The 16,813-nt window shown below is 32.3% G+C and overlaps 1 protein-coding gene across 1 annotated transcript in view; it reads right to left on the bottom strand.

The window, feature by feature from the left end:
* Nucleotides 1–16,467, bottom strand: part of LOC137933595 (uncharacterized) — a 57,809-nt gene extending 41,342 nt beyond the window's left edge. The window contains exons 1-2 of the mRNA XM_068777610.1: nt 15,783–16,467; nt 9,632–9,737 (exon numbers count right to left, since the gene is read on the bottom strand). Coding sequence (XP_068633711.1) covers nt 9,632–9,737; nt 15,783–16,467 — 791 coding nt within the window. The remainder of the gene's footprint in view (nt 1–9,631; nt 9,738–15,782) is intronic.
* Nucleotides 16,468–16,813: the final 346 nt, after the last annotated feature.

Genomic DNA, 16,813 nt, shown 5'->3' with positions numbered 1-16,813 from the left:
TATAGTGGTCAGTGCGAACGCGAAGGCTACACATAAAACAGCGAATAAGCTATTTATTCACCCCTTTAAAGTTTTGACACCTATAATTAATTACTGTGTTTGGCACTAATCGATGTAACATAACTCCTGAAGATGCGCCGTGGAGGGGTGAAACACGTGTTGAGTATTTTGGCGGAGGCGGTTGTGTGATTTGCATTGTTTGCCGCATACGCATTTATCAGCGGGCAGGCGGGCGGTGCATTTTATTGCACGACTACCACTGCATGTGCGGAAGTGGCTAAATATTGGTCCTTTTCTTACTTATGGTGGACTTCCGCGAGGTAACGCCTGATTCCATTAAATATATAATTAATCAGCCTGTATATACCATGTAATAAAATATTTATATACTTATATAAATTACCTTGTAAAAATAACCTACCCAATAAAAATTCTAGATTTTTTTATTTTATTTTCGTGGTCGTCTTTTCAGTCTATGGACGCTGATTGCAAGGCATATGCCTCCCCCAAAGATATCTATGGGGATATATACCATAATCGCCACGCTTACCAGGCGGGTTGGCGATCGCAGTGTAACATATTACGTAGAGGGCGCTGCTGTGCATCCTTTATGACATCCTCTCTTAATAGTATATAAATCATTTAAATAAACATAATTTTACTTTTTTGGTTTAGAAACGTACTTTCTATTACTGCATGTCAATTATCTTTATTTACATATTATAATCTAAGTAAAAAAAGAACCAATATTTAGCCACTTCCGCACATGCAGTGGTAGTCGTGCAAAAGTGCACCGCCCGCCAGCTCGCTGATAAATGCGTATGCGGCAAACAATGCGAATTACACAACTGCCACCGCCAAATTACTCAACACGTGTTTCACCCCTCCACGGGGCATCTTCAGGAGTTATGTTACACCGATTAGTGCCAACTTGACTCTGTGTTTGGCACTAAATATTGGTCCTTTTCTTACTTAGGATGGACTTCCGCGAGGTAACGCCTGATTCCATTAAATATTATAATCTAATAATAATTGTGAATTATATCTCGTTTAATCACTTTTAATGTTAGTGTCGTATTTTTCTGTACAGTTCTGAATAAAATCCAAAAAAATATGTAAATAAATATTAATGAATGATCACCGTTTCTGTCGTATATCGTCCACTGTTGGACATACGTCTGACCCACAGATTTCCAAAAATACCGGTTAGAAGCGGCCTGGAGGCAGCCGTTTCTGGTCAGTCATCTGTTCAACTTTAATAGAAGTGCTATATTCGAATGCCAGTCCGTGGTCTGGTCTTCGGAACCTCGAAGACCCAGAGGCGATCTGTTTTGTACTTCCCATCGCTGGGCTATGTTCCTGATTCCATCTTAAATAAAAATACGATCACAGCCATGGTTCAGTGAGAGATAAACAAATTTAAATTATAAATATACCAATCGAAAGGTAATACGATTTATGCTACCTTTTACTTAGCATTTATTAACCTATATAAATTACAAACTTATATTAACCTCAATAATAATTAATAACTTAAAAAATATATGATTTAAAAATGCTCTACTTATATGTATGTGAAGGGTCTATAAGCGTACTCCAGTGACTTGAAAGGCCACTTCACAAAATGCAAAGCCTTATAATCAAATATAACTTACGTATTTAATATCGTCAACATTAAGAACCTATTATAATATGTTTTAATTATAATATGTTTATGTTGTTGTATATGTAATATAATTGATTTGTATTATTTGGTAGTTTAAAAGGTATATTATTAAAATTGTATTTGAGTGTTACTTTGATTATCAAAGTTCTACTGTTATAATATAATATGTAAATAAATGTATATATATTTAGATATATATTTTACACTTGATATATATTTATATATATATATATATATTTAACACTTGGCCTGCGGGTCTAATTCTCCGATGTCTGATCATTCAGAAAAATTGCGGTAAATCGAAAAGCTACTTCGTATTCACGAAATTTTCTATTTGTTATACTAAAATATATACTTTATTATTATTTAAAAAAAAACTCGCAGCGATAGACTGCAAAACTGTTAATGGCGGACCTAATGCCGTGTGCATCCGTCCAGTCAACCCAAAGTGATGCAGAAATTACAAACAGGCAAATGTATAAATGTAAAAGAAAAAATATTTATACTAGTCTGGCCATAAATACTGTTATTATTAAAAATAATCACAAGAAAATTTTGAATTTAGAATCTATCATTTTTATAAAATTGTATACGTATACATATATATATATATATATATATATATATATATATATATATATATATATATATATATATATACATACACATATATGCCTTACATTGAACGTCTGTCAGCTGATGTTATTATAATTTTGAACCAGACGCCATGACAGATTACGAATTGTCATCTTTTGGGTGTAATACTTTTGTTTTCGCGACATACATTGATTTTTATTTTAATATCAAAAAAGTTTTTAATCTATTTATATATTTTCATACTTGTTTCAAAGCTCTATTGTTATTTTTTTTAAAAACTAAAATTCGGAATCAGGTACAAGTTCGTTGCTTTCTATTCCAACACTTTATAATAACGCACGAAAAAGCTTTATTTATTTAATTCCTCAGAAACATGTACCAATATACTGATCTATACCACTGCAATGTGATTGATAACAAGCATAAAAATTTTAAATAAAAAATGGTTTCAAAAATAATAAATAACTTAATGAAATATATCCTAAAAAGAATTTTAGGAAAATGTCATTAATACATATTAAAATAATTACTGTTTCTAATATCTGTCTCTACCATATTTGTGAAACCAACAATAACACGTCTATCGCATTGTATAAATAAATATGTAACATTTCAGAACGATCATTTTAAATAGCATTATTGAAAATAGATGTAAAATCTTTGAAGTTTCTCCCTGATAAATAAGCTAACTATTTACCAATTTAAACATTTTATATTTATGTCCTATCACCCTGTATAAATTCATCATATATATTAGTGTTATTTTATATTAGAAAATTTTATATACGTACATTCAATGTACAAACAGGCAAATATGCGCGGCATTTGTGTCGAATGTTCAACCGAATGGAATGAAGCGCTCAGATCTATATACAAGATTGGAATGCATGCAACATTTTAACGCTACGCCTCTGTAGAGATGATATCGTGTTCTGGTAAATTATTCAATCTGAAATTCTTTTAAACAACATTCATTTCAATTTAATACAACGAGATACATACCTGTTTTATTATAAACATATCACATATATATATATATATATATATATATATATATATATAGGTATATATATATGTGTGTGTGTGTGTGTGTGTTTATAAGAATATATAGAAAACCTGCATCCAGTTTCGTATTAAAAGCAATATTGAACAGTTTTACATGTTACCAAAATCAGAAAACAAAATATTCCATATTCAAAAAGTCTGTTGTACTTTCGAGATGACAATCAACATAAAATGTCGGCGTTGTTGTCCACATAGGAAGGTATCAGCTCGGAAGGCAGTTCTGCTGCAGCCAGAAACTCAACAGTTGCTATTTACAAATATAGTTTTATAAAGAGTCTGCCACAATAATTAGCTTCCTCAAGACTGACACCAGACAAGCAATACGACCACGAAACTTCGAATATAGTGAACATCGATTAACTAATTCTAAACATTAACATCAGTGTAGTATTCTTATATAGAGTAACTAGCTGATCCCGCAAACGTTGTTTTGCAAAAAAAACATTGATATTTTAATTTACAAATAAAAAATAAGGGTTGATCGTAGAGGGGTGAAAATTTATGGTTGTATGTATTCTTGTATGCTGTATCATAAAAAAATAAAAACAAAAAAAATTGTCTAAAAAATTAAAAATAAAATTTAGGGGTGGACCACCCTTATCACTAAGGGGTATGGAAAATAAATAGTAGCCGATTCTCATACATACTGAATACGCATGTAAAATTTGGTAAAAATCAGTCAAGCCGTTTCAGAGGAGTTCAAGTTCGAACACCGTGATTAGTAAGATATACTTTCGTCAAATATTTTTAAATATTCGTTTTAACCCTTAATAGCCTGATTTACGAAAGTGATTTTTTTAATATTACTGTGTTTGCTTGAGTGTCTAGATGAAGGGAAAAATAGATTTTTTTTTTAATTTCGTTGGAAAGAATATTATACAACAGTAAAATACGTACAGCCAACCTATAAAAAAGACTAATAGTAATATGAATATTCGGTTAAAAAGATTGGTATCAAAATTGAAACTCTAGGCTATTAAGGGTTAAATCTATCCAGTGGCAGATTTCAAATTAATTGTGTGATTTTATTGTACATGCGTAAAGCGTATGTAAATTTAATTAGGATGATGTAAATGAATTTTATATTCGATTTTTAAATATGAAGATATTGAAATGTAACCCAAATTAGTGATGACCCGTAATCGCACTACACTTTCAGGTCACGGCATATGTGGAGGGGTTTTAAAGGGTCAGTGGTTTCCCGAGAACGTGACTAATAAAAATGCGGTTCCCAAAATTAAAATCTAGAAATATTCATTTACGTAATTGTTTATATATTTATTTATTAACACTTTTTGTACACCATAGACAATAAGTGGAGGGAAAAAAGAAGCAATTCATATGGTACAAGAGGCGGTCTGACCGCTAGAGGAGATCTCTACCAGACAACCTTTGGATGGAGATAAGAGATATAAAGGAGTGGGCAGTTAAGAGAGTACGTACGTACATACAAATACATAAATATATAGAAACATTCCAATACAAATATATATATATATATATATATATATATATTAAGACATGGATAGCATGCTGTGTATATATATATAAATGTGTGTGTGTGTGTACATGAATATGTGTTGTGTACATAAAATGAATCTTTTATAAATATCTCTTATGTACATGACAACGCCAAAAGTGCCAAATTTGATAAAAAATATAATGAAATGAAACTGTCCTATAGTAAAATAAGAAATGAGGACATTCGTATACAAACAAACGTATCCCTCGCAGATAAACCGATTGACAAGTATTTTTTTTTATAAACTCTTTCTCCTATCTTCCTTTTGGAACAGAGATATACACCCTCCTACTTTCACCTTCTCTCTATCTCATCCTTTACAATTTCTCTCTTTCATCCTTCATGTATTCTATCATTCAACATACATCATTCACCAACATTACATTCATGCATCGCCTACCAATCCTCGCCACATACTGTTACACGGTTTTGTTATGCCTAATTACATCACCCACCACCCTGCAACAAAACCACAAGAAAATATGGCAGCTCTCTTCTTTGGAAAGGGATGTTGCCGCAAGACAAATATAAGTGTCAATACTACAGGCCACATAGAACAGATAGTCAGTTAAAGAAGTTTCTGAAGTGGACTCCATGGACCAGCAGGAGTTAAAAGACGCAGTATAAAGGTCCAACAGGTAATATTAGAATCAGTTAGAAGAAGGTGTACGTCAAAAACATTTCCTGCGACGTAATTAGCTGAAAACATTCTTTATATATATCCGGTATATTTTTTTTATGACCCCCGCTATTAGGGGCCTCTCGTACCCCTATTTATGGTGGGACAGGGACTTATTTTCAATTTAATTTTTCCCATGATTTTTTATTTTCTCTCTCTTCTTTCATATTTTACTTTCTCTTTCGGTCTATTATCTATCTTTCATGCTACATTACTTTCTTACCCTTTTGCTCTGTTCATCTATCATTCTTTCCTCTTTTCTTTTTACATTTTTACTTATTTTCTATAATACATTATATATCACATTTGAGTTTTATTTTATCACATTTCTTATTGTATATTTGGATTTTTATTTTTTTGTACAACGTTTTTAACTATATTCTTGCAACAAGCGAGGAATTCTTTCCTAGTTTCTTTTTCGCTTATCAGGGAGGCTATTGTCTCCTCCCTGATTTCAACGCCAGAAATCCGGTATATTGACGGTTGCTAGCTTATTAACATTATATACAAATCATTGCCTCACGTCCTACCATTTCTGAAGTTCTGCAAAAGAATAATAAAGAAAGTAATTGAGAGGAATAAAAATTAGATCACAATTAACAAAGTTAACAAAGGTCCGAGTAAAACCAGAGTAATGCAAATGTATTTAATAATAAATAAAAGAGTGTTAAATAAGAATAATAAATTAGTTAAAGAATATAAATGTAAAATATAAAAGTAATAACATAAAACAAGGAGACAATGATGTGATAAATAATCTGTGATATTAAGGAAACGGAAAACAATGTCGTTTCTATCGACATATATTATAGAAAAACCTATTGATTTTTACCACTCCTGCATTGAAAATTTGTATGCAAGATGGCAAAAGGTTGTTGATAACGAAGGTAAATATAATGTTGATTAGAAATAAAAAGTAATGTCGTTTCTGTCGACATATTTTTGCAGAAAAACCGATTGATTTGTTACCGCTCCGGCATTGATTTGTATACTAGATGGCAAAAGGTTGTTGATAACGAAAGTGAATATATTGTTGATTAGAAATAAAAAGTAATGTCGTTTCTGTCGACATGTTTTTATAGAAAAACCGATTGATTTTTACCGCTCCGGCATTGATTTGTATACTAGATAGCAAAAGGTTGTTGATAACAAAAGTGAATATATTGTTGATTAGAAATAAAAAGTAATGTCGTTTCTGTCGACATGTTTTTATAGAAAAACCGATTGATTTTTACCGCTCCGGCATTGATTTGTATACTAGATGGCAAAAGGTTGTTGATGACGAATGTGAATATATTGTTAATTAGAAATAAAAAGTAATGTCGTTTCTGTCGACATGTTTTTATAGAAAAACCGATTGATTTGTTACCGCTCCTGCATTGATTTTTATACTAGATGGCAAAAGGTTGTTGATAACGAATGTGAATATATTGTTGATTAGAAATAAAAACTTGTTAAAAGTATAGTCGTGTGAATTTAACTTACAAAAGCGACATTACTTTCCGGTCCTCCTAATCCATTGCGATTAGAGATGAAGAAAGGCAATGGTTGAATGACAATAATGCTTAAGTTAAAGAAAAAGAATAGAAGATATTGCGAAGGAAGAAAGAAGACAAATATTAATAAAATTTATCTGAAAAAATGATTACCCGAAATTGTAATGTCTCTGTCCTGTTGATTTACCGGATTTAAAAAATATATATTTTTATTATTAACGCTTCCCAATAAAGTTCAAACAATATTTGGTATATATTTAAAATAGCTATTGATCTATTGTTATGTTAAAAAAAATATCACACATTTAAAATATCATGTTAAAAAGGTAACATAATAACATCTTTCACCACGCAGGCCGTTCGATTGTGGAATGATTTACCGCTGAATATAAGACGTGCTAACTCACTACCTATTTTCAAGAAAATGGTTAAGAACCATTTACTAGACTTATAATTATCTATCTCTTAATTCATTTCTTTTTCTTTTTGTTTCTTTCTAAGGCAAGTGCGATCGAATCAATACTGATCGAAATTTATAGTTATTATATTTATAATATGTGTTAAACCTTATTTATTATAAGTATATATGTTATATACGTATGTATGTATGTCTATAAATGTTTATGTTCATTTGTTTGTGAATATGTATTGTTTTGTAAACGTAAACTACCCATTATTAGTACTTTTACCTTTTCCATACTATGGTTGTCTGTAAGAGATTGCCTTGTATGATAAGACCGCCCATTGTACCTTTTTGTATATTATTATAAAACTTATTAAATGTATCTTAACGTGTACAATAAAGAATATTAAATAAATAACCTAAAAATTTTGTAGAGAACGACAGAAGTAAAAATCAAATGGTTAGATATCACATTCATGTAGTGAAACATGTATGAACACTTTCCAAATTGAAAAGACTTTTTGCTGAAACAGTTTTTTACACTTTGAAAATAAAAAAAACCCGATTCGAAATGGATACACTAAATCCTATCCAACTGTCGGATACTGCATGCAGAGGGGTCAGCAAATTTTTCGCGCGATAGTGTCCCAATTTCGTTCAATTACTACCGTTCCCTTTGAATCTTCTGTTGGACTGAATTAAAATTTAAATTTCAAACCTCGTTCGAAGACATTTTTTTTTCACATACTAAAACATTTTACGTTTCAGTCGAAAGAATTTTTTTCGAACAATTTTATTTCGATATATACGTGGGAACGGAACTTAAGAGTGAAGGAAGTGAGCGATTGATTGATGAATGAATGAAAAGTAGGAATGAATTATGGATTCTCTGTCAAGATGGCGATGGGCCGGTTTGTGTCAACTATGTAAGAGGTAAAAAATTAAAGTGTTTAAAAAAATATTTACATCTATTATTCGCCTGCGTGATTCACTCCCACATATACTTCATCGCAAGGCTTACCCTCCCTCGAATATATAAATGGGGATATACTATAATCGCCACGCTTGGCAGGCCGATTGGCGATTCGTGGGATATTATAGTATGCAGAGAACGATACTACGCATCCTTTGAAAACTTGGATATGAGCAATAGTAATCCTTTATAATTAATGCACAAAGTTTATATTATATATAAGAATGTATCTCATTTATTTATTATATATGTATATACGTTTGTATCAATGTATGTTTGTTCATATCAATGTGTGTTATTAAATATGTGATAGCTGTTTACATGTGAGAGAGAGTAGCACGGGACAAACCACACTGGAAATCGCTAGAGGCGGCCTAATCAAGATACTAAATATTATAGACATTTTAGAAATTCATATGTATTATTATTTATAATTATTAAGTGTGTATGTATGTATCTATTGCTAAAATAGTACCTAACAGCTCTCATCTCGTGCTAACATATATGTGAACATCTTTTTTTATAGCATTCGTTTTTTGGCCTCTCATACTTCCTCACTCTTTGTTACATAGGGACAATTTTTACTAAATGTATATTTATTTCGTCATACTATTTGCGTTCTTATGTTTTATTCCTTCTCAATGCATTTATTCATTCGACTGTTATTCCTCACAAATTATTTCGTTCCTTTCATTTTTTTTCCTAAACCTTTCATTCATCAACCCACTTTCGCCGCTTTCCAACTAGAATACACATTACATTTTCTTGTGAATTAATTTATTAATATTTCTTAGTAAGAAAAGAACCAATATTTAGCCACTTCCACACACTCAACACGTATTTCACCCCTCCACGGGGCATCTTCAGGAGTTATGTTACACCGATTAGTGCCAAAAAACTTTTTCTTTTTTTGTGTTGAGTAATTTGGCGGTGGCGGTTGTGTGATTCGCATTGTTTGCCGCATACGCATTTATCAGCGGGCTAGCGTGCGGTGCAATTTGTTGCACGACTACCACTGCATGTGCGGAAGTGGCTAAATATTGGTCCTTATCTTACTTAGGATGGACTTCCGCGAAGTAACGCCTGATTCCATTAAATATTATTCCTTAATTTGTTTTTTTGTTATTTGTTTTATTTACGTAATTTTTAACTGTGTACATCACTAGCAACATTACTATTAAAAAAAAAAATTGAAGTCAAGACTGTTTCCATGTGATATTATCAGCTCACCTGAGGGCAAGGGTGGCGAACAGCACACCCAGCAACGGCAGCAGCGTCCCGAAGCAGGCCAGGAACAGCGTCTGAAGGTCCGTGAAGCCTGAAAACACAGAAAGAACTGCGACACGTCACTTGCCAAAACTTTACACACAGTTGATACCCCGCTCTTTTATTTATTTAGTCATACCATCAACTTTGGATCATTTATTTTGATTACTTGTATCTAGAAAGTATTCAAGAAAATTGCATATTGCACGACTACCACTGCATGTGAGGAAGTGGCTAAATATTGGTCCTTTTCTTACTTAGGATGACGACATTGACACGACATTGAAAGAAACTAGAACAGAACAGCTGAAGAGCCTTCCGAAAGAAGCTTTTCAGAAGAGTTTTCAATTGTGGAATAAAAGCATCGCCAGCCAAGGAGAATAATTTAAATTTGATATAAACTTAATATATTACACGTAATAAAGTTAGTTACCGTATATTCAAGTGAGTATATGTTAATTTAGTGCAACTATACCAAGACAACTTGTTATTGTTCTACGAGCAAAACAATTTATTTAAGTTAAATATAAGTTAACAATAGACTATAGTTTCAAGTGAACAGAATAAGTAATTTCGTAGAAACCTACGATCCTTCAACTAAGTTTTAACGAAAGGCGTTTCATGAGAACTTTCACGTATTATGGCAACTGACTTGAAAAATGTAACCACGTTTTCTAGTTAAGTTTAAAAGGTATGGAATAAGATTTTTGATAGTAAATCTCGTGTTCGATTCCCAGGACACAATTTTATATTATTCACACTTCTTAGATTAATTATACAGAATTGCCTCTGTTCACAAAACAAGCTTACAGAGGATTGGCAGCAGCGTTCTCTACATACCATAACAACACACTGTGATCGCCAATTTGCCTGCCAAGCGTGGCGATTATTGTTCCCCCACAGATGGCTAATCTCTAAATATTTCGCTATTCATAGAGAAGGATGCTACACGGTTTAATACAGATTATATCTAATATGTCCGCAAACGACATAATAGCATTAAAAATGCTGCTACTATATACTAATAAATAAATAATAAATATGTAAGTAAAGGACCAATATTTAGCCACTTCCGCACATGCAGTGGTAGTCGTGCAACAAAGTGAACCGCCCGCCACCCCGCTGATAAATGCGTATGCGGCAAACAATGCGAATTACACAACTACCACCGTTAAATAACTCAACACGTGTTTCACCCCTCCACGTGGCATCTTCAGGAGTTATGTTACACCGATTAGTGCCAAACACAGACTCTGTGTGCGCAATTATCAGCGGGCTGGCGGGCGGTGCACTTTGTTGCACGACTACCAGTGCATGTGCGGAAGTGGCTAAATATTGGTCCTTTTCTTAATCAAGATGGACTTCCGCAAAATAACGCCTGATTCCATTAAATAATAAATATATCACAATCATCTTGTCAGCTGATGCAAGTCCCTGCAAGGCATTATGGCGACCCGCATCCAACTAAGTTGTAAATAAATAATATAAATAAATATAGTTATAGTGTACGATCCTGTAATCCCAAATTTCATTTTTCTTAATATTCTTTTTTGTACACGCTAAGATACATTTATATAGTTTCATAATAATAAACAAAAATGTATAATGGGCGGTCTTATCATACGAGGCAATCTCTTACAGACAACAATGGTATGGAAATAGTATAAGTATAAATAATGGGTAGTTAAAATGTACAAACATGCATATGTATATAGCATGTATATTTATGATAAATAAGATATAATACATATTAGGGTATGATACATATCTTAAATATAAAACTGTCTTGAACTGTACTCCTCTAAGAAAGAATAAAGAAATAGAGAAAGAAAGAGAAATGAATTAACGGATAATTATCATAGATCTAGTAAATATTTCTTAACCATTTTCTTGAAAATATGTAGTGAGTTAGCACGTCTTATATTCAGCGGTAAATCATTCCACAATCGAAAGGCCTGTATGCCATTATATTAATAAAAAAACATTGCAAGTTCCCAATTACATTTACAGTACATTAAAGTTAAGATAGTATGGTAAGTGATTTACACTTATGTTACGTATTCAAGCCAAACCTTTAAGAAGGTTCCTAATTAAAGTTACATAGACAGCTGCTTGCCTATAGAAACTCAAACTAAATTGTTAAGTCCAAACACAGTTCTGAAAAAGGTTTATTATTCAATAAACGAATATTTAAATGACAAGAATCCTTGGCAGTGATGTCGCCTGATTATTTTGATTTCATTTAGGCTATATCTGATAAAGTGTATATGTATATATCTTTGTTAAACTTTATTAAAAGATGTGTTACTGTGGAGTTTCTTCCTGCTTCTTCTACACAACTATAACACTTTGCGAAGCAGAGTTGAGTCAATAATAAAATAGATTAATAAAATAAATAGATAATATATTGATAATACATAAGAGTTCTATAAAAAAATCCAATGTTAAATAGATATATTATATCTTATCATATTATATGGATATAAATGAAGCAAGATACTTATTTATCTAAATTAACAAATTTAGATAAATAAGTATCTTGTAAAGACAACTCCATAGTTCCCGAAAGATTTATCTCAACTGGTCAATGTGAACAAAGTTTTCTAATTTTCAATTAAATTAAAAGAAATCTTTAATCAAATAGATATTTACAAGCGCTTTTGAATCGTCAATTATTTTAACATTATAAATAGTAATCCACTAGATCCATTCAAAAGTTTCTCTTTTCATATAAAACTTATAATCATTTATACATTATTATATGGACTCTGTAAATAAATCAACAAAGCAAGTTTCACATATTTAGATCAAATACAAACACTTGAATGCTATAATGACAATAATTCAATAATATTTACTTTTAATTTTAGATTTGAAAGAAAGGGAAGATTAAGATATCTTGTCGAACTTTATTATATGTGTACAGTCAGAGCCATAAACGAAGGTAGTGTGATATAAAAAGTCAATGTTTTAACGCCGATAGAATACAGGGATAAGCGGATATGAAACAAAAGCAAACCGGGTGGAGGGGGGTTGTATCCTCCGGTCTGACTAGAGGGGGATGCGCCGACTGGTCGACCGAACACGTTCCTTTAGTTCATTTCCTGTTACAATCCCTACGGAATTCCTGTCTTATTGGACATGACTACTCTCGAATGGTGTTTCGTATCGATATACCACCTATACGTGATTGAACAACACTATAATAATTCTATAGTGATGTGCAAGATGGATATCGATAATTTGACAAAAATTTACATTAAGTGGTCCATATATATATATTACTAGCTGATCCCGCAAACGTTATTTTGCAAAAAAAAAATTATTAATAAATAAAAAATAAGGGTTAATCGTAGAGGGGTGAAAATTTAGGGTTGTATGTATTTTTGTATACTGTATTATAAAAAAAATAAAAACAAAAAATTTCGTCAAAAAATTAAAAAAAAATTAAGAGTGAACAACCTTTATGACTTAGGGGTATGAAAAATAGATAGTAGCCGATTTTTAAATCTACTGAATACGCATATAAAATTTGTTAAAAATCGGTCAAGCCGTTTCGGAGGAGCATGGTAACTAACATTGTGACATGGAAATTTTATATATTAGATTATATGTAAGCTATATATATTATATATATTTACGTCATTATCAAAAAATCCATCGACATAAATCTTAATATTTTCAGCTAGGAATGAAATAAAGTCTGAAAAATTCTCATTTAAGATGTGTATATTCTAAGTTTTCTATTTTTAATTTAAATTCGATTATAATATTCATATCGAAGTAGCAGATGTAAGTATACAAGATAAATATTAAAGGATTTAAAACTTGTACACCTATTTCCAATCATTCTGTATATTACTATTACTATACTAATTTATTAATTCTATTAATATGCGATAGGGTAAAACTTCTGGCAGTATAAAGTCTACAGGATCATGTAGTAAACAACAATTAATATGTATTAGTTCGAATTTCAAAAACGCTTTTTACTATATTACTATATGTTATTAATTATATTTGAAGCCTGAATTCTTTGATACACTTCTTCTAGTTTTCACCCTACGAACGTCCATTGCAAGGCGTATGCCTCCCCCAAACATATATATATTTGTGTGTGTGTGTATGTGTGTGTTTGCGCGTGTTTGCGTGTGTGCGTGTTTTTTTTTTTATAGATGTTTAAAAATACTTTTACGTATCATAGGGCCTGATGTTGGTGCCCCGTATGTCGGACTCGATCTAGATCAATACCGACTAAAAACAATCCTCTCTCTTCGGTATCCCTGGTCCCCACGGCATGGCCGTTAGGCATTACTTCGCGGGGGGGATTTAGCCGCAGCTTTCTCTGATAGAGTGGCTGTTCAGGCCAACTTCTTCCGCTCTTGCTGCAAAGCTGCGTGTGTGCGTGTGCGTGCGCGCGTGTGTGTGTGTGTGTGTATGTGTGTGTAAAGATTAGTCCTGTAGATAATATAAATAATTGTATAGTAAAATAACAATGCCTTTCAATTAATCATTCTTTCTACTTTATGTAAATAATTCCTCAAGGAGCAACACTTGGGCGGCCATTTTGATAAAGGTCTGACGTTAATAATGAAATCGCTTTTGTACTTCGGATAAAAGAAAACGTGTTATATTCACTTGATATTTTGTAACAAAAGAATATAAACGGTAAATAAATTTACGGATTCTCAAAAATCTTCTTTAATGTTTATTGTTTACGAAGATTTCTTCTCAATTGATTATTATTATTGCTTTTATTTTAAAAGACCAATTCATCTACGCTGGGATATATTTTGTATCGTTTTACCGACTGTAATCTTTGTAAATGTAATAAAGATTTATATACTTAAAAATCTATTATAAAATTACGAAAAATTAAGAAATATCAATCATTATCATTCCAGTTAAATAATGTTCACTTCTAGATATAGGATCTTCTATTTCCAATAAGACAGTTCAGAAGCGAACTTAACAAAGCCATCTGTCCTTGCTGGTGGACGTCTTACATAACGCTTGCTGGTCAATGGTCTCCGCTTCAGGACTTCAAGGCGTCACCAGCCTATGTAGCCTACCAACTACTACTTCAACTTTCCTTTGGTTACTTTATTAATCCCTAAAGACATCGTTATGCAATTAGTCAAATTTAAATAGATTTACCGCAACTATATTTTTTATTACACCTATATTTCACAGACATCATCCGTGTCTTTGCTTTATATTTACGTTTAACATTTCCTATTTTTTATTTGCTCACGTTTTTGAAAATTATAGTGTTTACAAAATCTCTTGATCTATTTTAACGACGCCGTAACAATGCCTAGTTTTTTAATGGAATCAGGTGTTATTTTGCGGAAGTCCATCCTAAGTAAGAAAAGGACCAATATTTAGCCACTTCCGCACATGCAGTGGTAGTCGTACAACAAAGTGCACCGCCCGCCAGCCCGCTGATAAATGCGTATGCGGCAAACAATGCGAATTACACAACTACCACCTATCTTCCGTGCAAGCACTATTATAGACCTTGCCATCGTTTAACATCTGGCGAGACAGAGGTCTAATATATCGCCTATAAATGATAAAAACCTGATGTAGACCTTAAGTATGATTTATTATTGTTTCTACATTCTATCACTGAATATTACCACTTTGGACATTATTAATTTTATATTAAATTTATTGTTTATTATCATCATTCAAGTGCACGGCTGTACATGGGTTCCATAAAGTTCTAATACGATGTAAGAAAAGGACCAATATTTAGCCACTTCCGCACATGCAGTGGTAATCGTGCAACAAAGTGCACCGCCCGCTGATAAATGCGTATGCGGCAAACAATGCGAATTACACAACCGCCACCGTCAAATCACTCAACACGTGTTTCACCCCTCCACGGTGCATCTTCAGGAGTTAGTTATGTTACATCGATTAGTGCCCTGTGTTTGGCAAAACACACAAAATTTTGTCTATTTTCTCAAATGTCAACCTTGTAAGTAAATGTGCTATGCTCATCGCTCCGTGATCTTCAATGCATCGATTCTGGGCAAACTATATAAATATCGACATGTATCGACTCTAAATCGATTCTAAATTAATTTTAAATAATATTTATACTCACTTGTGTCCGGCGCTAAATCGTTGTCAACCTCGTGTCCTGTCATATTGGCTAAATTGTATGCACTCTTGTTCTCATTACTCGGCTTCAATACTTCCACGAGTTCAACATAATCCACTTTCTTTATCACATCACTTATATTTTTATTCACCCCATCTAAACTATTGTCACTGACACTGGAAACTTTTGATATTGTTCCATTAACTACAGCTGTTTCATTTAGCTTTCTTGATATAAGGAATTCAAATCTCGGTGCATCTTCTACAAGATCCCAATCTGGTCTGAGTAAGATATCAGTAAGTGTTTCCTCTCTATCAGTTTCAGAATCAATGATCTTATCTAAAAGCGAACTTGATATGTTTAATTGTTTCTCTAAGCCTTCAGCGTCGTCTTTATGCATTTCGAGAGCGGTCGAATCTTTCATAACCTTCTCCGATAAGGCTTCGTCTCTATCTTGTTCTGCGTTCATGATATCGTCTAACTGTGTTTTATAACTCTTTGTCTCTTCCGGACTCTCTTCAACGTTTGCAACAACCAATGTATCCAAATTTGGATCCACTGGTAGTGTAAAATGCGTATCACTTGATATTGTTGCATTCTGATCTAAATATGGTTTCGCTTGTACTATATCCGGTGAGAGTACTGCGTTCAAAATGAAAAACATCAGTTTTAATTTCACATTTGTCATTTTTGAAATCTGTTTATTTTTTCAGAATGACTTGTTATATTTTATCAATGTTTATTCGTCGTTTATTTGCTTCTTCTTGCATATTTCGAATGCATTATACTCTCCGAACACCTGTGAACAAAGGAAAATTATTTAAATAAAATGTAAGTATTTTACATACGTGTTCGTTTAAATTGAACAGATTTATATTTTTTACTTTATAAGTTCCTTTAGCAAGTGACCCGTAGCCGTGGTTAGAAGCTGAATCGAAATTGGCTTTTTACCGACCATTGCAAAAACTTTTAAGGAGTCATTCATACAAGTTCAGAACCAACGAACTCAATTAAAAATTCTTATGAGTTTTTCA

This window comes from Battus philenor, unplaced genomic scaffold (genome assembly GCF_028537555.1).
Source record: "Battus philenor isolate CCGP_79_NKW_IND1 unplaced genomic scaffold, ilBatPhil1.0.hap1 SCAF_13, whole genome shotgun sequence".
Taxonomy (NCBI): Eukaryota; Metazoa; Arthropoda; class Insecta; order Lepidoptera; family Papilionidae; genus Battus; species Battus philenor.
This window is presented reverse-complemented; position numbering and strand designations above follow the sequence as displayed.